The 18,423-nt window shown below is 40.5% G+C and overlaps 1 protein-coding gene across 1 annotated transcript; it reads left to right on the forward strand.

Annotated features, from left to right (window-relative positions):
- Positions 1-17,182: 17,182 nt before the first annotated feature.
- Positions 17,183-18,127, forward strand: LOC100719942 (olfactory receptor 9I1-like). Its single transcript, XM_013146419.1, has one exon. The coding sequence runs from the start codon at positions 17,183-17,185 to the stop codon at positions 18,125-18,127; it is 945 nt and encodes a 314-aa protein (XP_013001873.1).
- The last annotated feature ends 296 nt before the right edge of the window (positions 18,128-18,423 follow it).

The following is an 18,423-nucleotide window of genomic DNA, read 5'->3' on the forward strand; positions in this document are numbered from 1 at the left end:
GTGATTCAGAGCACTGCTCTGGGACTTTTATGAGGGCTCTTAATTGTATGCCTTCCTTTAAACATAGGTTGCTATGGAAACCGCATCATCTATGAGACTTTTCTTAGTGATGTCATGGCGTCTTTCAGCAGCTTGAAAACTAAGGAACAGAGTTTTGGAAAGTTGAGGCAGAACTTTAGTTATTTTCTTTTTATGTCACAGTCTTTACTTCTTGCACAGGCTGGTGCTTTCCATTTCCTTCCACCACCCATCTCTTATTTGTGGGGAGGGGGAATTCAGGAAAATAGGAGAATTACTGCAGCTCTCCACCGGAGAGTCCATGGCCTCAGCCAGACCACAGAACCCCCACACTGTCTAGCATCTGCTTGGGGTCACCCCAGGGGTGGCTCAGCTGTGTGGCTATTGTTGCAGAGTGAGGGGCCCCTTCCGAGTATGTGAGGCCGCTGACTCTGGAATCTAGAATCGCATACACGTCCCCTGGACTCATGATCCTTCATACTCAAGGAAGGAGATGAGTCAACCCTTGTCTTCCATGGCAGCCAAGGTGAAAATCATCCCTTCAGAGGGATAATGAATATGAACCTTTTAGAACCATAAAAGATGCTAGCATTTTAAAATCAAGCGATCAGCGATAATAATTTCCATAGCCTGTCTCATGTCTTGTTGGAGACGGCAGAACATTCAGCCAACGATGCTGAACATCCCAACTTTGATGCTCCTAAAGAGATTAGCGTAGGGGTTGCAAAGCCAAGCAGACACTGAGAATGCCACAGCCCCTGAAATTAAAAAGGGAGTTATCATCTGTACACTGCAATTCTAGCAGCACATTCTGCATACAAGACGGGAGTGTGGTTTCCCTTTAGAGCAAAGCCATCACCCCATGTTTTTATCCGGCATCTGGGGGTAATGAGGGCAGAAGTCAGGACACTGCAGACTGCGTGTAGACTGGAAGAAGTAGTGAATGCCGAGAGATGACTCATAAGTACGTGCCTGTGGCATAACCTTCCTGAACTTTCTTATTTGTAAAATAAAAACAGTAGAATGCTGCATTGCTCCCCATATTTTCTAACTGGCCATGAGTGTATGTCTGTGAAATACTTACTTTTCCTAGGACAGAGCAAGGTACCAAGGACAGAGGATGGCCTCACACTTGAGAAGCTCCATAATCAGCCACGGAGCTCTGCACTGTGGAGCAGGATCTGGACTTGCACTCTGCACAAATCACGATCCAGGCAAACTTTCCAAAGTCCCAGGGGAGACAGTGCCACCCAAGCGGATGTCTCCTGAGGCTCCTGATCCTCCATTGACCTTCTCAGCCTGATCCTGGCTGCAGACAACAGAGGACCAAGTCTGCATTTTGGCTGAGAGCATGGGGCACAGGAGCATAAAGAAAGAGCCCCTCAGCCTCAGAGCAGCTGCCCAGCAGCCCAGTTAGGCAGCACAATGCAAAGCTCACTCCAGGCTCGGTTTAGGTGCTCCCAGGACCGCATGCACGCTTGCTCATGTTTGGCTTTTTCTTAAAGCTCTGATGATCTCCCTAGTATCATTTTTGTTTTTTTTCTTTTCTTGGTTTTCTAAATGAAATGCCCATTTCTCTTACACTACAAAGCTGGTCTGGGGATGCTTTTTTTCTCCTACTTAAAAAAAAAATTAATGGAGCCGGGCATTGCAAGTCTGTAACGCCAGCACTTGGGAGGCTGAAATTTGAGGAGAGTTGAGAGTTCAATACCAGCTGGGCAACAAGTGAATTCAAGTTCAGCCTACACTGCATAGTGAAACCCTGTCTCAAGCACACACACACACACACACACACACACACACATCAGTGCATAATGGCATACAATGTAATGTTTCTATACATGTATGTACTGTATAATGATCATTGTACAAATCAGGCTAATTACCATTCCTCCTCTCTTACACAGTTATCATTTTCTTCTGCTGTTGGGATACAAAAACCCTCTGCTGCGGTTATTTGAAATGCACATTGCACTCTCTGGAACTGCAATCACACTACTCTGGGATAGTTCTGCAGTGAGATAGGTAGAGCAATTTCTTTCTTCTTTTAAAAATCAAGAGAATGGATTCATTTTTCACCCAAAGCCCGGAATATAATCACCTATCTTTCATAATGTGGCCAAGGTAGTTGAAGCTTGAACTGTGAGGTTATGTGGTTTTTCTGCTGTGGTATGATGTACATACAAATATGCATTAATAGATCTCTGTCTGTATATATCAATATTTATCTTTACCAGTCACTTCTTTTTTGGTATGATGTATAATACAAATTGTCATTTTTTTGTACTGGGTATTGAACTCATGACTTCACACTTGCCAGACAGGTGTTTATGCCACTGAGCTGAATCCCTGGCCCCCCAAAATTTGCCATTTTAAACATTTTAAGTGTCATTAATGATATGTACAATAGTTGGAGCCAATGAGCAATCTATTTCCAAAACTTTTCATTATTCCCAAACAGAGACCCTGTAACCATTAAAGAGATACTCTCCATTAGATTCCCAGCAACCCACAGTCATTTCTAACTGAATTTCTCTCTGTGAGTTTTCTTATTCTAGGCATTTCTGATTAGTGAAATCGTATTTGTTCTTTAGGGTTTAGCTTATATCTCTCCACATGGTGCTCCCAGGTTCACTCATGTTGTAGTGTACATCAGAACTTAATTCTTTTTCCATGATTGAGTGACATTCTATTCTACAAGTATAATGCCTTGTATCTATCCCCTTATCCCTTGGTGAAGAGTTGGGTTGTGCCCACCTTTTGACCATTATGATTACTGTTGCCCATAAATATAGTGGTTTTCCACAATGGTTGATCCATTTATGAAATTTGTTTAAAAACATGGTGAAAGGCTAATTTTTTTTAAAAAAATTATTATAGTAAGAGTCATGATGCCATGAATCCTGCTCAAAATGTTCTCCCTCAGGTGGAAAAGATTTGTCCCATCCTGGAAGTCCTTGCACTTGAGTGTCCTTAGTTGCACTGTCATGGTGGCCTCCATGTCTTGAGCTGATTGAAACATTTACCTTTCATGGTCATTTGGAGTTTGAGGAAGAGCCACATGTTCCCTGATGAGGTAGATATGGTGTCTTGTGCCTGAGGGTGTTTCCTCATGCTCTTATGAGGCTGCCTTTTGCTGGCATCATTCACTGCACAAAGACACTCAGGGAAAAGGGCTTCCATAATTGTGTCAGACAGTGGCAAATATTTCCCAAGAGTGATGGAAAAAGGTGTCCTAAGCAGGGGGAGATTTTTAATAAGGATTAATGGCAATATTTCTTTTAATGTGATAACTTTTTTCCTGTAATAAAATTCTTAAGGTAAACACTCACTGTATGTGTTTATCCTCCCATATATTCCCTCCAACAGTGTATGAGTGTTCCAAGGTTTTTTAGTTTTAAATTTTTTTATGAGTCTATGTTTGCAGTATGAAATGATTGTGTTCCTCATGGGGAGCTGGTAGATGGACATCACACATCTTCTTTCCTTTTTCATCCTTTCTCCCTCCGTTTATCCCCCTTCCTCCATCTTCTGGTCCTCTTCCCCCTTGATAGATCAAAAGGTCTATCTCCCTTTTTCCTAGTGTGTTTATTTCGATCTCTGTTTATATTTTGAATTTCTTGTGTAAAAGAAGTCATGCAGTATTTAAGCTTGCGTGTCAGATTAATTTCACTTAATATTATGGCCAGAGATATAGCTCAGTGGCATAAGCACCTGCCTGGCAAGCACAAGGTCTTGAGTTTAGTTCTCAGTATATAACTAAAAAACTATTGTGGTCTTCCATTTTTCTATTCAAGGCTCATATTTGTCCTTCCTTGTGGCAAAGTGATACTCCATTGTACATAAATACCACATTTTCTTTATACATTCATCTATAGGAATTTCCTAAGACTTAACTATTGTGAGTTGTGCTGTAGTAAGCATGAGTATGCATGTGTCATTGTAACACGTAGAGTATTTTTTTTGAAAATTTTTTGGGAAGATACCTGTAAAGAAAATAACTAGGTCAAATGGAATTTCTGATTTTAGTTCTTTGAAGGATTTTTATGCTAATTTCCATAGTGGTTTTACTAGTTCACATTCCCATCAATAATGGAGAAGTGTTCCCTTTCCTCACAGTCTCTGCAGCATTTGTTGTTATTTGATTTCTTTATGACGACCATCTCAGTGTGGCTTTAGTTTGCATATGTCTAATGGACAGTGATGATGTACATTTCTTCATTTATTTATTGGCCATTTGTTTTTCTGTGAAGAGTCTATTCATTTTGCTGGGTCATTTTTAGATTGTATCTTTCATATTTGGGTTATAATTTGAATTCTAGTTTTAGTGTTTAAAGGAATCTCCAAAATGTTTGTACTAGTTTACTTTCCTATCAACAGTGTAGAAGGGTTCCAACTTCTCTAAATCCTTGCTGCTTTTATTTTAAATTATATTCATCCTACTAGTTGTACAATGGTATCTCATAGTTTTGATATGAAATCCCATTGTAGTTTGATATGAACTATTGTTTTTATTAAAACATAATATATATCAATACTTGATATATATATTTGTGATATATCAAGTATTAACATTTAAAAGCATGTATCACATTATATTAGGGTTTTATTAGAGAGAACAGATATAACACGAGATATACAGATATAAGAGAAACAACAAGATTGTCTTATGACTGTCAGCCACAAAGTCCAATGAGGAAGTGTGTAGAGGGTGTCTACACACTGAAGGCCAAAGGATTCCATCCAAGGTCTGGAGTTCACCCTAGTGTCTTGTACAAGTCCACACCAGCTGGCTGAAGGGTCTGCGACAGAAGGCTGAAGGCTCTACCATGAAAGGCTAAAGAGTCTATGCTAGAAAGCTGAAGAGTCTACACTAGAAGCCAGGAGAGAAGGTCCAAACCAAAGGCGAAGACTGGAGCTTCTCCCAAGAATGGAATTCATTCATCCTGTCCTTCCTCCTTCCCTTTTATACCTTCAGGTAACAAGTCACCATAGTGTGGATCTTTTACACCCTTCGGTGTAGAGTTGCTAACCCCATTTAGTTAAGCTTCTAAGTGTCTCAACTTGACACAATCAACCAACCACTACACCCATCTAAGTAGGATTTCTTTCAAGAATACAAGGATGATTCAATATCTAAAAATAAGTCATTTAAGGAGAGAGAGAGAGTAAGAGAGAGAGAGGGAGAGGGAGAGAGTATAAATCTACATGGGAATCATCTCATTGATCCAGAGAACTTGGAAAAATTTTGTATGCTTTTGTGATTACAGAGGAAAAGACTATCAGGTGTGGTGATGTAATCCCAGAAGGGATTGGAGGGTAGGGGCAGGAGTATGGCCATGAGTTTGATGCCAACCTCGACTATATAGTGAGTTCAAGACCAGCCTGTATTGCGCAGTGAAACCTGTATCAAAGCAAAACAATAACAAAAAAAGAAAGAAAAAAGAAAAAAAGAATAAAATAAAAGAAAGACCTCTCAGAATAGAAATAAAGTAGAATTTCTTCAACTTTATAAAAAGCATTTATGAAAAACTCTACTACACTAAAAATTGAAAGGCTGAAATATTTACCTTCTAAAGTAAGCTACAAAACAAGGATATCACTTTCCCTATGCACTGGGAACTTAACTGCATATTCTGTCTAAAGTAGATGGAAAAAAATGAGAGACATCTAAATTGGAAAGGAAAATCTCAAGTATATTTATTTATAGGTGACATGATCATACCTATACAAAATCCTAAAAAAAATGCACACAATTTTAGAGAAAATATGCAAAGTCAAGAGTTGTAGAATATAAGATCAACAAGCAAAAACTAGGAATGAAACTCACAAAATAATTCCATCTACAACAATACACATAGATAAAATCCTCGTGGATGAATTTCACCAAGTTCAAGTGAAACTTCTCTATTGACACTACAATATAATGCTAAAATTCAAGATCAATTAATGTCTTAATCTATTTGGGATGTTAAAACAATGTACCTGAGGCTTGGTAAGTTGTGAAAATTTTAATGTGTTTTTCAGTCTGGCCTTTGGGGAGCCCAAGCTCAAGATGCCCGTAGCTTCGGTCTCTTGGGATGGCTTCATAGATCATATAGTTTTATCCTTATATGGCAAAAGAGTGGAAAAGGCCTCAGCTCATTCTTATTAGCATTTTTATAAGTGATTAACCCACTCATAAGGACAGAGAAAGTCCTTGTCAAAGTAATCAGGTAAGAAAAATAAGAGGCATCCATGTCATAAAAAAGAAGTAAAAGTTTCTCTGCTCACAGATGATATCACCTTATGTTTATAAGACATTGAAATGCTATGAGAGAAAATGTTATAATTAATAAATTCAGTAAAGCTGCAGGATAAAATATCGAACACATAAAAATCTTTTGTGATTCTATACACCAACAATGAGGAATTGTAACAATAAGTTAAGAAATCAATCCTACTTACAGCCACATCAATAAATAAAATGCATAGAATAAACAACCAAGGAAGTAATAAACTTGTACACTGCAACTTATAAAGCATTTCTGAAATAAATTAAAGATGTCTGTAAATAGAAACAAATCCTCAGTTCACGTCATGCTGCTCAAATGTCCATGTTATCTAAATGCTAAAAAGATTAGTGTAACTCCCACCAGAATTACAGTGGAATTTCTTAAAATAGAGAAGATAATTCTAGTTAGCATCATAACTGTCTATATTTATGGAGAGAATTATATTTTTATCCTGCTTGGATTAATTAAAATAAAAAAGTAAACAAAATTGATGATAACTGAATGAAAAGAAGAAGAAATACAAACAACTAAATACATGAAAAAATTAATATAATAGGCAATTGAACATTGCAAATTTATGGAATTATGAGATGAATGTTTACTTCCAACTTTGTTATTTTTTTCGTCAAGATTATTTTTCAGAAGTGGAACTATGTAAGGTTCCTTCAAGAGCTTTGTTAATTTTAGGGTTATTTTAATTTTTTCGTTTTTCTGTAGTGTGGATGGGAGTCGCATTGACTCTTTTCAGACATACAAGCATTTTGTTGTGTAAAGACAATTTCAGACAGAAGAAGAGAAAGTGCAAAGGCCCAGGCAGGGGTCATTTTGGCTCTCAGAGAGAGTAGGAGGCCAGTTGGAGATGAGGAAAGAAGAAGATGGAGTAGATCACATAGTCAATCACTTTCTTCACAGAATCCAGAAAATAACCTTACCACTCACATCACATGCTAGAAATTCCTTCTTAAACTTCTCATTGTGTTTCCATTGTACTCTCTTGTTTTAAACCATGGAGAATTTTTTATTTATTTGTGTAGCATAAGCTAGGATGACTCAAGACAAACCAGCTAATAAACCAGGAGTTTTGGGAGATAAAATGAACAAATTTAGGATTCTGGGAACTAAATTCGACAGATCGCATCTTCCATGTATGCGAGAAATACCTGGTTAGCATTTTATTCCAGTATTTGTCCTTTATTGGTTTACACTGCATTTTTCCTTACAAAATGCTTATCATTTTATGCAGGCAAGTATTCACGCTTTTATCATTTCTTTCTGTGTTATTAGGATTAAAAAATCATTTTGGTCCAAGAGACCACAAAAAGACAAAGATGCATTCATATTGTCTGTATAACATTTGCTACATATACATCTGGTTTGTTTTTACTTAAGCTATGAGATATGGCCCAAATTTCTCTTTCCATATGGTTAAGCAATCATTAGTTGTTACAAGAGATGTTTCTTTTTTCAACTAACATTACACACCACCTCTATACTGACTTATCATGCATATTTGATATGTTACCAAGGTTTATGATTTCTTCTACTGATATACTTATCAATTTTTATGAAAAAGTTTCATTGCATATTAAGGCTTTATATCAGGCACATTAATTGTCTTCTCCTTATGTTTCCTTTTACAATTATTCTTGGCTTTTTTTTTAAATTTTGAAGGCAGTAAAATACAACAGAACAAGCCAGAAAAAAGCCAATTGAGACATTGCCATGAAATGGTACAGAACTTCATAGCAAGACACCGAGATAATAGTAATGGGTACCATAGCATATCTTGTTATCTTTACAATAGTTGTCCATTTGATAAGGTATGGCAAAATCAAACCAAAAACAGAACATTATAGAACTTATTAAAATAGAATATTAAATAGACCAAAACAACCAGAACAAAGCAAAACAGTGAAAACAATATTGGCCTTCAAAGACAAGATAGAAGGAAATCCCCATATTTCCTATATTGCATATGGTCATCCTCCCAAAAGATGCCCAGACCTCTGGCCCCCAGTTGCTAACCTGGGACAGGGGATGGGATGTTAGATTCTCAGCATCCGCACCCGTAGACTCTGGGAGACGCTGACTTGTTCTCTTCCTGGCTCTCCCCAGAGCTGGTGTCCTGCCTGCCTGCTTACCAGGAAGGAGGGCCTGTTCTCGGCTTTTTAAATCCACTTATCTTTCCTGTTGTACAATGGATATTAATATATTTTCTTCCTGACAATATTTTATTTTTCTTGAAAAGTCTCCACACAAGTGTTATAAAAATGATTCCTTTTTTGAAAAAAAAATAACTGGTGATACTATTTTTGAGAGTTTGGTATGAATAATTCTAGCTGTTACAATACATATAACAAGAACCTTAGAATTGGTATTGGAACTTTTTCAATCGACAGTGTTAAAAGTCTGAAATGACTTACAAAATTAGAAACATGAATTGATTAATTTATCAACTAGAAAACAATGCAGATGGCTTCAGGCCTGATTTGCTCCAAGACTCCAAGTGCTCTCCAGAAGTCACATCTCTTAACTTTTCATTCTGCTCTACTTGGATCAACCCAGTGGTACCCCAGCCCCAGGTACAAATGCTCAGAAGTCTACCAGGATGCAGATCATTCTTAAACAGCACAGTTACCAGCGCGGTGTAGCTGTAGCTGCTGTGAGTCCTGACAGCTTACAGCTCAGAGCTGTGCCCTCCCTCCCCTCGAGAACTGTCCTCAACCGAGGGATCCATGTCTCCTCCAATGCCTGGGAAGCCCTAGGTCCACCTCGCGGGGCAGCTCAGAGTCACTGAGTGATTGATTTGGGCTGCAAATTTCCAACTCCTCGCCTGGAGCCAAAACGAAATCGGTGGAATAATTCATATCCCAGAGCCGCCCAGGGGTGAGGGCACAGCTGGACTCTACTGATAGGACTTCTTCTGAGCTGCCCCCCGCGTCTTGGCCCCTCATGGGTCCCTGCGGTGAGGCTCCCTCCTCCCCTCGGTCCTGTCTGGGGTCTTCTCTTAAACCTGACCCTAGCCACGTCTGTTCCTGGAGTCCAAAGGAGTTCTGGCAGGACGCTAAACATCACCAGCAGCAAGAGCGCTGTGGGGCTCAGTGTGCTCCAGACCCCCGATCTGCCCTGATGAAGGATGACAAACATCACATGGTCGCCCACTTCCCCCGACGCCAGGCCACACTGAATGGGGGGAGGGGTGCTCACGACTGCGCCTGCTCCCTCTGTCTCCTTCCCTGGGCCCCAGTCCCCACTCTGTTTTCTACACAGCCTAGCCACTGTCTGCAAACAGCATGCATGCTCTCACGGCACGATGATTGCGAGTTACTTATTACAGGAAATGATGGATAGTAAGTACTGTCAAAATACACGAAAAGATCGAATTCCCCGGGTTGTTAAAGTACCGGACTGTGGCAGCCTCCCTTCCTAGCACATACTCCAGCATCGTCTAGTATCCACAAAACCGCCCCAGTTAACCTGCACATTTGCTAATTACCAAAGAGTTTATGGAAGAAGCCCTGTCACAGAAGCTAATGGGGCCCAGGCCCTTTGGAGCTCCTTCTGCTGGAAAAGCCCTGATCATACAGTGGTCAGTGGCCGAGGCAAACAGGAATGAGAATGGCTCTGCCACCAAATGATGATGCAGGCTGTTAGCAGGAGCAAGAAGGCATCTTCAGAAATCCCTAGTCCAGCCAAGAAGACCAGCCTGGCCAGGAAGGAACAGCCATGACCAAGGAAGAGCAGGGAAATTTAGGGACAAGTTGTGTGGTTCTAACAAATGAACTGTGGGGCTCAGAGACCAGGGGAGAGAGGAGAGCTGGAATAGCCAGAGGAAGCTGACCCGGGGACCCCTGGAAACAGATCTCCAAGGAAGGTCAGCTGACAGGTGACTTAGCAGAGCTGCCAACCAAGTGTGTTTAATCCCCTAGGTGGACCTGATGCCAGGACCCAGAAGGCTAAGGTGTGAAGAGACCCTCACCAAAGGCCCTCAGATGGGAGTCACAGGCTTGTTGCTTCCCCTAGCTGACCACAGCACGGCCAAGCAGAGCCAGTGGGGACAGGTTCACTCCCTGCTTGAGTTGAAGACTAAGAGGCCGGGGAGCTCCTGTGAACTCCCTCAGGGTTGAGAAGTGGAGATAATGAGCAGCTCCTGCAGCAGCCTCCCCACAGGGTAGGGTTTTCCCAGGAGCCCTGAGGTCACCCCAGGTACTGATCTGAGATTCAGGGGAACCTGCGAGCCCAGTGCACCTCTCCCAGTAGCCTTCCCCAGAGCGTTATCAAAACCCATCAGCTCACACAGAAGAAAGCCTCGAACTGGCTGCACTCATCTACGTGAGCACCTTAGCTGAATCCGGGTGCTTTGTTCCAGCATGTCATTAGGAGACAACTGTCACCCCAGGGATCCTGGGAAGACCCCAGCTCTGAAATAAGGTCCACCATCACCAGAGAAGGGAAACTGGGCAGGGAATCTGCTGTTTGCCATCAGACCTTATCATCTGGATTTCAGATTGCACCCAGAGACACAAGAAAGACTGCATCATACTGGGGAGACCTACAGCATTAAATCTGTGAGTTTATCCATCACTAGGTACATTTTAGAAAGTATAAATACTTCAGTAGACTTATTGGTGTGAGACTACAGAGCTTAGACAAGTGATTTGCCTATAGATTGCTGTACCACCTATGTGTACTGTGAGAGAGACTAATTGTATGGGTTAGAGGTCATGCTTTGGAACAAGACAGACTTGGGTTGAACCCAAGATTCTCACTGAGAAGTCATGTGGCCTTGGATAAGACACAGCTAGGCAGGCTTATTCTCTTCCAAGACAAAATAATACCTAGCTCCTAGGTGGTCAGGACTGTATGAGATAATGTGTGTAGAATGTATAACATCATTATTGGCACAGAGAAGATGTTCAAGAAATGGTTTTCAGTGTTTGGAAAAGCAACACCGTCTGTTAGTTTTGCTGGGGTCTGGGAACCAAGATAGAATCTAAATATCTCTTTTTTTCTACCTGTGAAATCTTAGGCAAAACAGTTAATATTTATAAGTCTCACTTTCCTCAACTGTTGAATAAAGATGAATATTTTTACCTTATACTTTTGTTGTCATTCTGAGAAGAAATAATCCTCTTCAAGTCCTTAGGTTCTACCTGACTTCCTCATGAGTTTAAGGAATGTGTAATTATATTTTGAGTTCTAGATTCTAGTGAGATAAGGAAAGCTGATTTTTATTGAGCTTGTTCTGTGTTTCCAGCAGACGCAGCCTTTGCAAGCAAGAGAAGGAAGAGTATGGGGGTAGGTTGCAGGGTTTGGGGACCAGCTTGTCTCAGAGGGGTTCTTTCTAGATGACACATCTCTCTTGCCGTAGATCGCCTTATGCTCCGTGAGGCACATTATAATCAAGCTACGTTACAGGTAAACGTATCAGCACACATGACCCTCATCTCTCTGAAGATGTTCACTGTCCGTGAACCTTCACTTTTCTGTCTGTAAGCTGTTCTGGATTCAGGAGAGGCTATTGCTTCCCTGTACTCCAGGTTCAGCTAGTGATGTTAACCCCAAGCTGTTTCTTCAGTAACTTCCTACTAAACTGGTTATCACTAGCTGGCCCTGAAACTTTTCCTTTGTAAAATAGCTTGCAAATTGCCTTGCTGAAAACTAAACAAATTATGTGACATTTAGTAAAAATCCATTCTGAGTTTTCAGAAATCACTAGTATGTTTTCATTTCATTCATGGGAAAAATTTGAGGTTCTAGTTGGTTAAACAGTTTCCCCCAAATACATAGAGAGATACAGCACAACTGAGTCTTAACCCATAAGAAAAGAAAAAAAGAAGGAAAATATGGATTACAAAAAATCTCCTATAGAAATCATCTTAATCCTCTGCTCCCATGGACATGGAGCATAGCCTACTGATTTTAGTGGCTTTAATTTTAAAAGTTTGGGCTTGGATGTGCAGAAAACATAATTTTCTTCTCTTAGGAAGACAATATGGTGTGGAGTTCAGAAGTAGGAGTGAGAGTCCTGGGATCAATGCTGGTTTTATTCCTTCATGGTGTATATGGTAGCAAGTTAGATAACACTCTTAACCTCTCTGTCATTTTGTCTTCCCTATAATAGTTGTATTTTTCCCCGTCTTTCAGGTTCACAGGAAGCACTGGGGCTAAAATAGGCTGGGGTTGATGTGCGCATGGTACAAACCCAGTGTGGCTGAACCTGGATCCCCCAAATCTGCCACCAAATTTCTGGTCAGATGCTCTGAACCATTTTATCCTTGATCAGGAGAAACCCAGGAACTAGGCAAGAGACAGACACTAAATGAACTTTGACAATTTGGGTGTTAGGTGCTCAGAAAGGTGTTGAAATTAGCCTAATTCTCACCTTTGATTAAAAGCAGGGAGGTTTTCATGACTCTATAAATCATAAATATGTAGCAAAATGTAGGGAGATAGAAATTTATCATCAACACACAATTCATCATCAACCAACTCTTCCACCTCTACTGATAGTTTTGGATGAGTTAATCTCTCAGGATTTTAACCCATCTTCCTAAAAACTGACAATAATAACTGCTTAGTGGGTTATTTTTAGGATTATATAAGATAATATGTGCAAAGTACTCACAGTCTTTCACAGGATGTTTAAGCTGAATGTGCCATGGAAAACCAAATAAGGACTATGATCAAATTACAAATAACAAAGTAGGTTTGCCTACATTACACAGATAAATCACAAAAATATAGTGGATGTAAAAAAAGAAAAGTGGGGGTGGATATTACACCTCACATATGTAAATTTCAAAACACACCAAAACATAGTGTTTTTAAAAAAGTGACTGATTTCTAAATCTCTATGACATGGAAGAATATCTATCGTGAATACACGACAGTGGATACCAATAAGGGCAAGGGAAGGAATCGAGGAGGTGGGGAAGACACAGGGAAAACAATCAGATAAGATGAGCAAGGGCATTGCTAGTGAAGATCCTTATCAGGAACGTGGAGGTATGGTTCGTTTAATTTTGGATCTGAGGTCCCTTAGTGTTGTTTTTAAGAAACTGTCAGTCACTTGAGACAGAGCCTCCATGTTTCATGTGCTCAGTAGTTAGTAACTAAAAGTGTGTACATTTATAAGAGTACAGACATTAGGAACACCTTTTCGATATCCTGTTAACCTTTATACCCTGATGTATAAATCACGGGTTGTGAGAGACTAAGAACTCCACTGATCCTGTAAATAAGCTCCACTGTTTTTCAGAGCAGGAAGTGAAGCCCAAGGAGAGGAAGTAGGCCTCTGGTGTGTCCCAGCTATCTAGTGCCTGTGGTAGTGATGGACTCTGTGGAGCTGGAACAATTCTGAGTGAGTCTTTGGAGAGGTTTCATCAGCCCTGGACCCTACAGCAGAGGGACTGAGCAGCCTGAGAAGGGTGTGTGTCATGCGATGTTCGTTTGTCCCTCCCACCTGTGACCCCTGACTGGAGCCTGAGGAAGCCCTGGACTCAAGAGCAGCCTCCACTGCCCTTCCATGAACCTGTGTGGAACCAACATGGCTTTCATGTTTCACAGATGCCCAGGCTTCTTGGGGGTCTCATCACAAGTACAGAACCTGTTACCATCAGGTTCTTGGGGATTAGACTTTAGGTAGAAAGGAAGTATAAAGGGTCTCACATGGAAGCCAGAAGATGTGCCTACTATTTCTAGGTCAGGAGAAAACTTTTTGGCTTTGGAGCAAGTCAGTGACTTTGCTGTAACTCAATTATTTATCACCAAAACTATAAACTTGTCAGTCATGTCCAGTCCTCAGAGGTGGAAATAGGCACAGATGTTTATGAGTATAAAAATATAAGAAGGAAGGTATGAAGAATGAATGATTTTATTATAATAAGTTTTATGAAAAAATGATAATTTCTTATTCCTACAGCAAATAAAATTCCTACTTCTGGCAATGGACAATAATTTCCTACTAATGTAATTTTAATATTCTTGGAATTGGAGATTGATTGAGGAGTCTGCATTAGAAAGTTCCAACCTGAGGAGATTGGGACTGTAGTAATAGAAGGCCAGGACAATGGTTCAAGGACAGCAGTGCTAGGTGTTGGAATCAGGACTCTTGTATGTCTGCCAACAGACAGTCTTATCTGTGTAATCTCAGTTTCTCATCCACAAATAAAGTTCTTTATGGTAGAGTTGTTGTGAGAATCTATAAGGTATTGTGTATGGAATGTTCTAGAACAGGAGGATGCCTTTCTATGCAGTTGAGTTGTTGCTCAGAATCTATAAGATATTGTATGTGGAAAGTTCTAGAACAGGAGAGATTGATAAAAAATGTGAATCTGGGATTCTGTGTAAAAACTTCATAGGATCACTTGACCCAGAGGCCCTTTAATGAAAATTCTAGATGGATTTGGAAAAATGGTGAGCTGTAAGCACACAGTATCATGGTGTAACTCAGGTCTGTGCCAGATGGGAACAAGAAGTTTTAGGAAATGGAATGTTATCATGACTCACATATAAAGCACACTAGACATAATTATCCAGAGCAATTGGTAATGTACAAGAAAAGGGCATCTAACAGGATGTTTAAAGGAATCTCCTAGAAGCAGCAGAAGTATAGTGACATTTCTTTCTCTACACACAGAATCATATTGTTTGATACTTTAATGTATGGCATGTAAAAGGGCTGACTAACAAATATGGTGTATGCTTATATTTTAAAAAGTGTTACAGTAAAATACACATTACTATTAAATTCTCTCAAAATTACCCCACCCCCTTGCACTGAACACACGTATCCCTTCCTGTTTGCCATTTTGAAGCAGTTCTCGAAGCCCTCTATTTTGAGTGTCTTTACAAGGTGGGATTAAAAATTTGGCAGAATGCTTTTGCTGATTGCTGTCCAATGGAAAGGCAACTCATAAAAACATAACATTAAAAAAACGATGTGGTGTTCTCATCCACCTTGTTCACTCCATGTGGCACTGTACAGCTTCAGTATCTTCTCCTAAATCAAAATGGCCATGAAAGTTAAACAATCTCAGTTAGTTCAGGACACTAACACACCCATGATAGCACAGCTGAAGACATAAGAGAGGACTTGCTGGACTGCTTCAGAAACGCCAAAATCGATGGGATGAGTGTGTTCAAAGCGAGGGGGACCCTTTTGAAGGGGATTCATGGCAATATGTCTTTCTCTACAATAAATTTTTAAACCCACTTTGAAACCCACTACATTTTTGGGTACACAGCTCATATGTAATTGTAACAGGGAAGTACTACTTACTTTTTTCATAACCCATAGAGAAAATATAAAAGAATTAATTAGAAATTATTATACAAATAAGCATTATTGTATGACTGGGACAAAAGGTTGAGGACAAAAGGTTTCAAAAAGTGACATGGAAAGAAGTAAGAAAGAATAGGGGAATATTTTCAATGTCTTCTTTAGATTCCAAACTTACTCAGTTACTGAAACACAGATAGATATACCTGTATCATCTGTATTTATACCCGAGAGAGACAAATGTATTATTTGAAAAGGTACAGATAACAGCATAACAAAGTTTATATGAGAGAAATGCATTACCTTTCAGAATAGAAAATCAACAGATGCTATCTAGAATTGGTGATAATAATTTCTAATTATATTTAACTACCTCTGTGTGCCGACCACTGTTCCATCTCTCTTAAAGATATTAACTTATTTAATATTCAAGACAATGCTGTGGTGTAGCCTTGCTTTTTCCATTTTAAGGAAGAGAAATTGAGGCACAGGGAAGTTAAGTGTCTTGTCTGAAGCTCATAGCCAAAGAGTGACAAGATCACCAGATGTAATAAATTACATAGAATTAGGGACAATAAATAATGAAAAAATTTAAAAGACAGTATACTGAAAATGATGACCTTTATCTTTTATTTTAAAGAGAAAAAATTAAAAATAAAAATAACAATAAAACAGAGTTTCAAAGAGGCTAGTAAGAGAGTAACAATAATAAATATGTATTGTTATCTTCATAGTAGTTATTCAGAGTGTAAGATATGAGCATGAGATTGTGTCCAAACAATATTATTTTCAATGAACTAAGAGAAACTAGCTATAAAACTATCTTAACTGTCTTGTGTGTACATATATATATATATATATATATATATATATATAATTCTTTTTCCTTCCCTTCCTTTCCCCTTTCCCTCATCACAGTTTTTGTTTTCTTTTGAACAACAGATGATGTCCTTTAAACTGAAATGGTAATGTTTACAGTGGAGAGAAAAATTCTTCTGTCTATTACTACAGACTAGGCAATTGTGTCTGCACAACACAAATAATCATATAATGATAAAAAAAACAATTCAGTGCATGCTATGAGGGAGCAGTGAAGACAAAGAGCAGATTCATCATCCTCCAACTTCTGAAAGGCTTTCCTGAGAAGATGAGATTAAAGTCCTTGTATCTGGAAGGGATAAAACCAAGGTCAAAGCATGGGAGGTACAGAAGCAGAATTCAGTTCCTAAGAGACTGAGCAGAACTGGCCCAGAGGATGGGGTGGGGTGTGCCGTAGCAGAGACTCCAGCCCTGTATAAGGACACCATAAATGCCATCTTGGTCCCTCCCACCCTGAGAATCACATGTTTCTCATCTTCACAGCTCTTTCCACATCTGAACCAGAGTTCACCTGAATCAGAAGCACCAGCTCCAGGCTCAGCTCCACCACACAAGGAGACGCCCAAGGAGAATCAGCCAGTCTCAGTATTTCTGCAAATCAACATGTGTAAATACATCCAGAATTATCACCTTAACTTCTGCCATTGAGAAAAAGTCCTCTCCTTCACTTCTGGGACTTTTGTTTTACCTTAGTCTCACCCTCTGAGCAGTGGTCCACAGTGAGTACATGGCTCAGAATAATCTCAGCTCAGTCACTGAGTTCATCCTCATGGGCTTTACCGACCACCCCAACCTGCGGATTCCCCTCTTCCTGGTGTTTCTCAGTTTCTACCTTGTCACCCTGCTGGGGAACGTGGGGATGGTTATTCTCATCCGAGTGGACGCCCAGCTCCACACCCCAATGTACTTTTTCCTGAGCCACCTGGCCCTGCTAGACGCTTGCTATACCTCGGTCATCACCCCTCAAATCCTGGCCACCCTGGCCACAGGTGAAATGGTCATCTCCTATGCCCAGTGTGCTGCCCAGTTCTTTTTCTTCACTATTTGTGCAGGCACAGAATGCTTCCTGCTGGCTGTGATGGCCTATGACCGCTATGTTGCTATTAGCAACCCGCTGCTCTACACGGTGGCCATGAAGCCCATAATCCGCTGGAGTCTGGTGGTGGGGGCCTATGTTTGTGGGGTGTCAGGGTCCATCCTGCGTACCACATGCACCTTCTCCCTCTCTTTCTGTGAGGACAACCACATCAACTTCTTTTTCTGTGACCTCCCACCCCTGCTGAAGCTTGCCTGCAGTGACACAACAAACATTGAGATCATCATTGTCACCTTCGGCAACTTTGTGATTCTGGCCAATGCCTTGGTCATCCTGATCTCCTACCTGCTCATCATCAAGGCCATCGGGAAGGTGAAGTCTCCAGGAGGCAGGGCCAAAACTATCTCCACGTGCGCCTCCCACCTCACTGCTGTGGCCCTTTTCTTTGGAACCCTCATCTTCATGTACATACGGAGCAGCACAGGCAAGTCCCTGGAAGAAGACAAGGTGGTGTCTGTCTTCTACACCACAGTCATCCCCATGCTGAACCCTCTCATCTACAGCCTGAGGAACCAGGACGTGAAAGCAGCCTTCAAGAAGGTCACCGGTAGGTTCCAGGTGTCCCACAGCATGTAGACCTACAGAAAGGTCCTTTTGAGGAGACTTTCCCCAAAGTATGCAAGGTGGCTTGGTTTATCCTGAAAATAGCAACATAATATTAGAGCGGGAACTACAGAGCATGTATGCTATCATTTTTGTCTCATGTGGATACATTTCGACACTCACATCAGGCGAATCCTCTAGCCACAGATAGACAAGCACAGGAGTGTATGGCAATGAGACGAGTCAGGAATGTGCTGAAATTACACCCAAGAAGTCCGTTGAACCTTAGTGTTGTCCTCCTTTCTTACTTCTGGCCCATTCCTGAGCAC

Source organism: Cavia porcellus, unplaced genomic scaffold (genome assembly GCF_034190915.1).
Source record: "Cavia porcellus strain 051 isolate PalLab524CR breed Dunkin Hartley unplaced genomic scaffold, mCavPor4.1 scaffold_17, whole genome shotgun sequence".
In the NCBI taxonomy this organism is placed as follows: Eukaryota; Metazoa; Chordata; class Mammalia; order Rodentia; family Caviidae; genus Cavia; species Cavia porcellus.

Excerpts from the sequence above, each read along its gene's own strand:
- LOC100719942 (XM_013146419.1), top strand. The coding sequence starts at position 17,183 with ATGGCTCAGAATAATCTCAGCTCAGTCACTGAGTTCATCCTCATGGGC.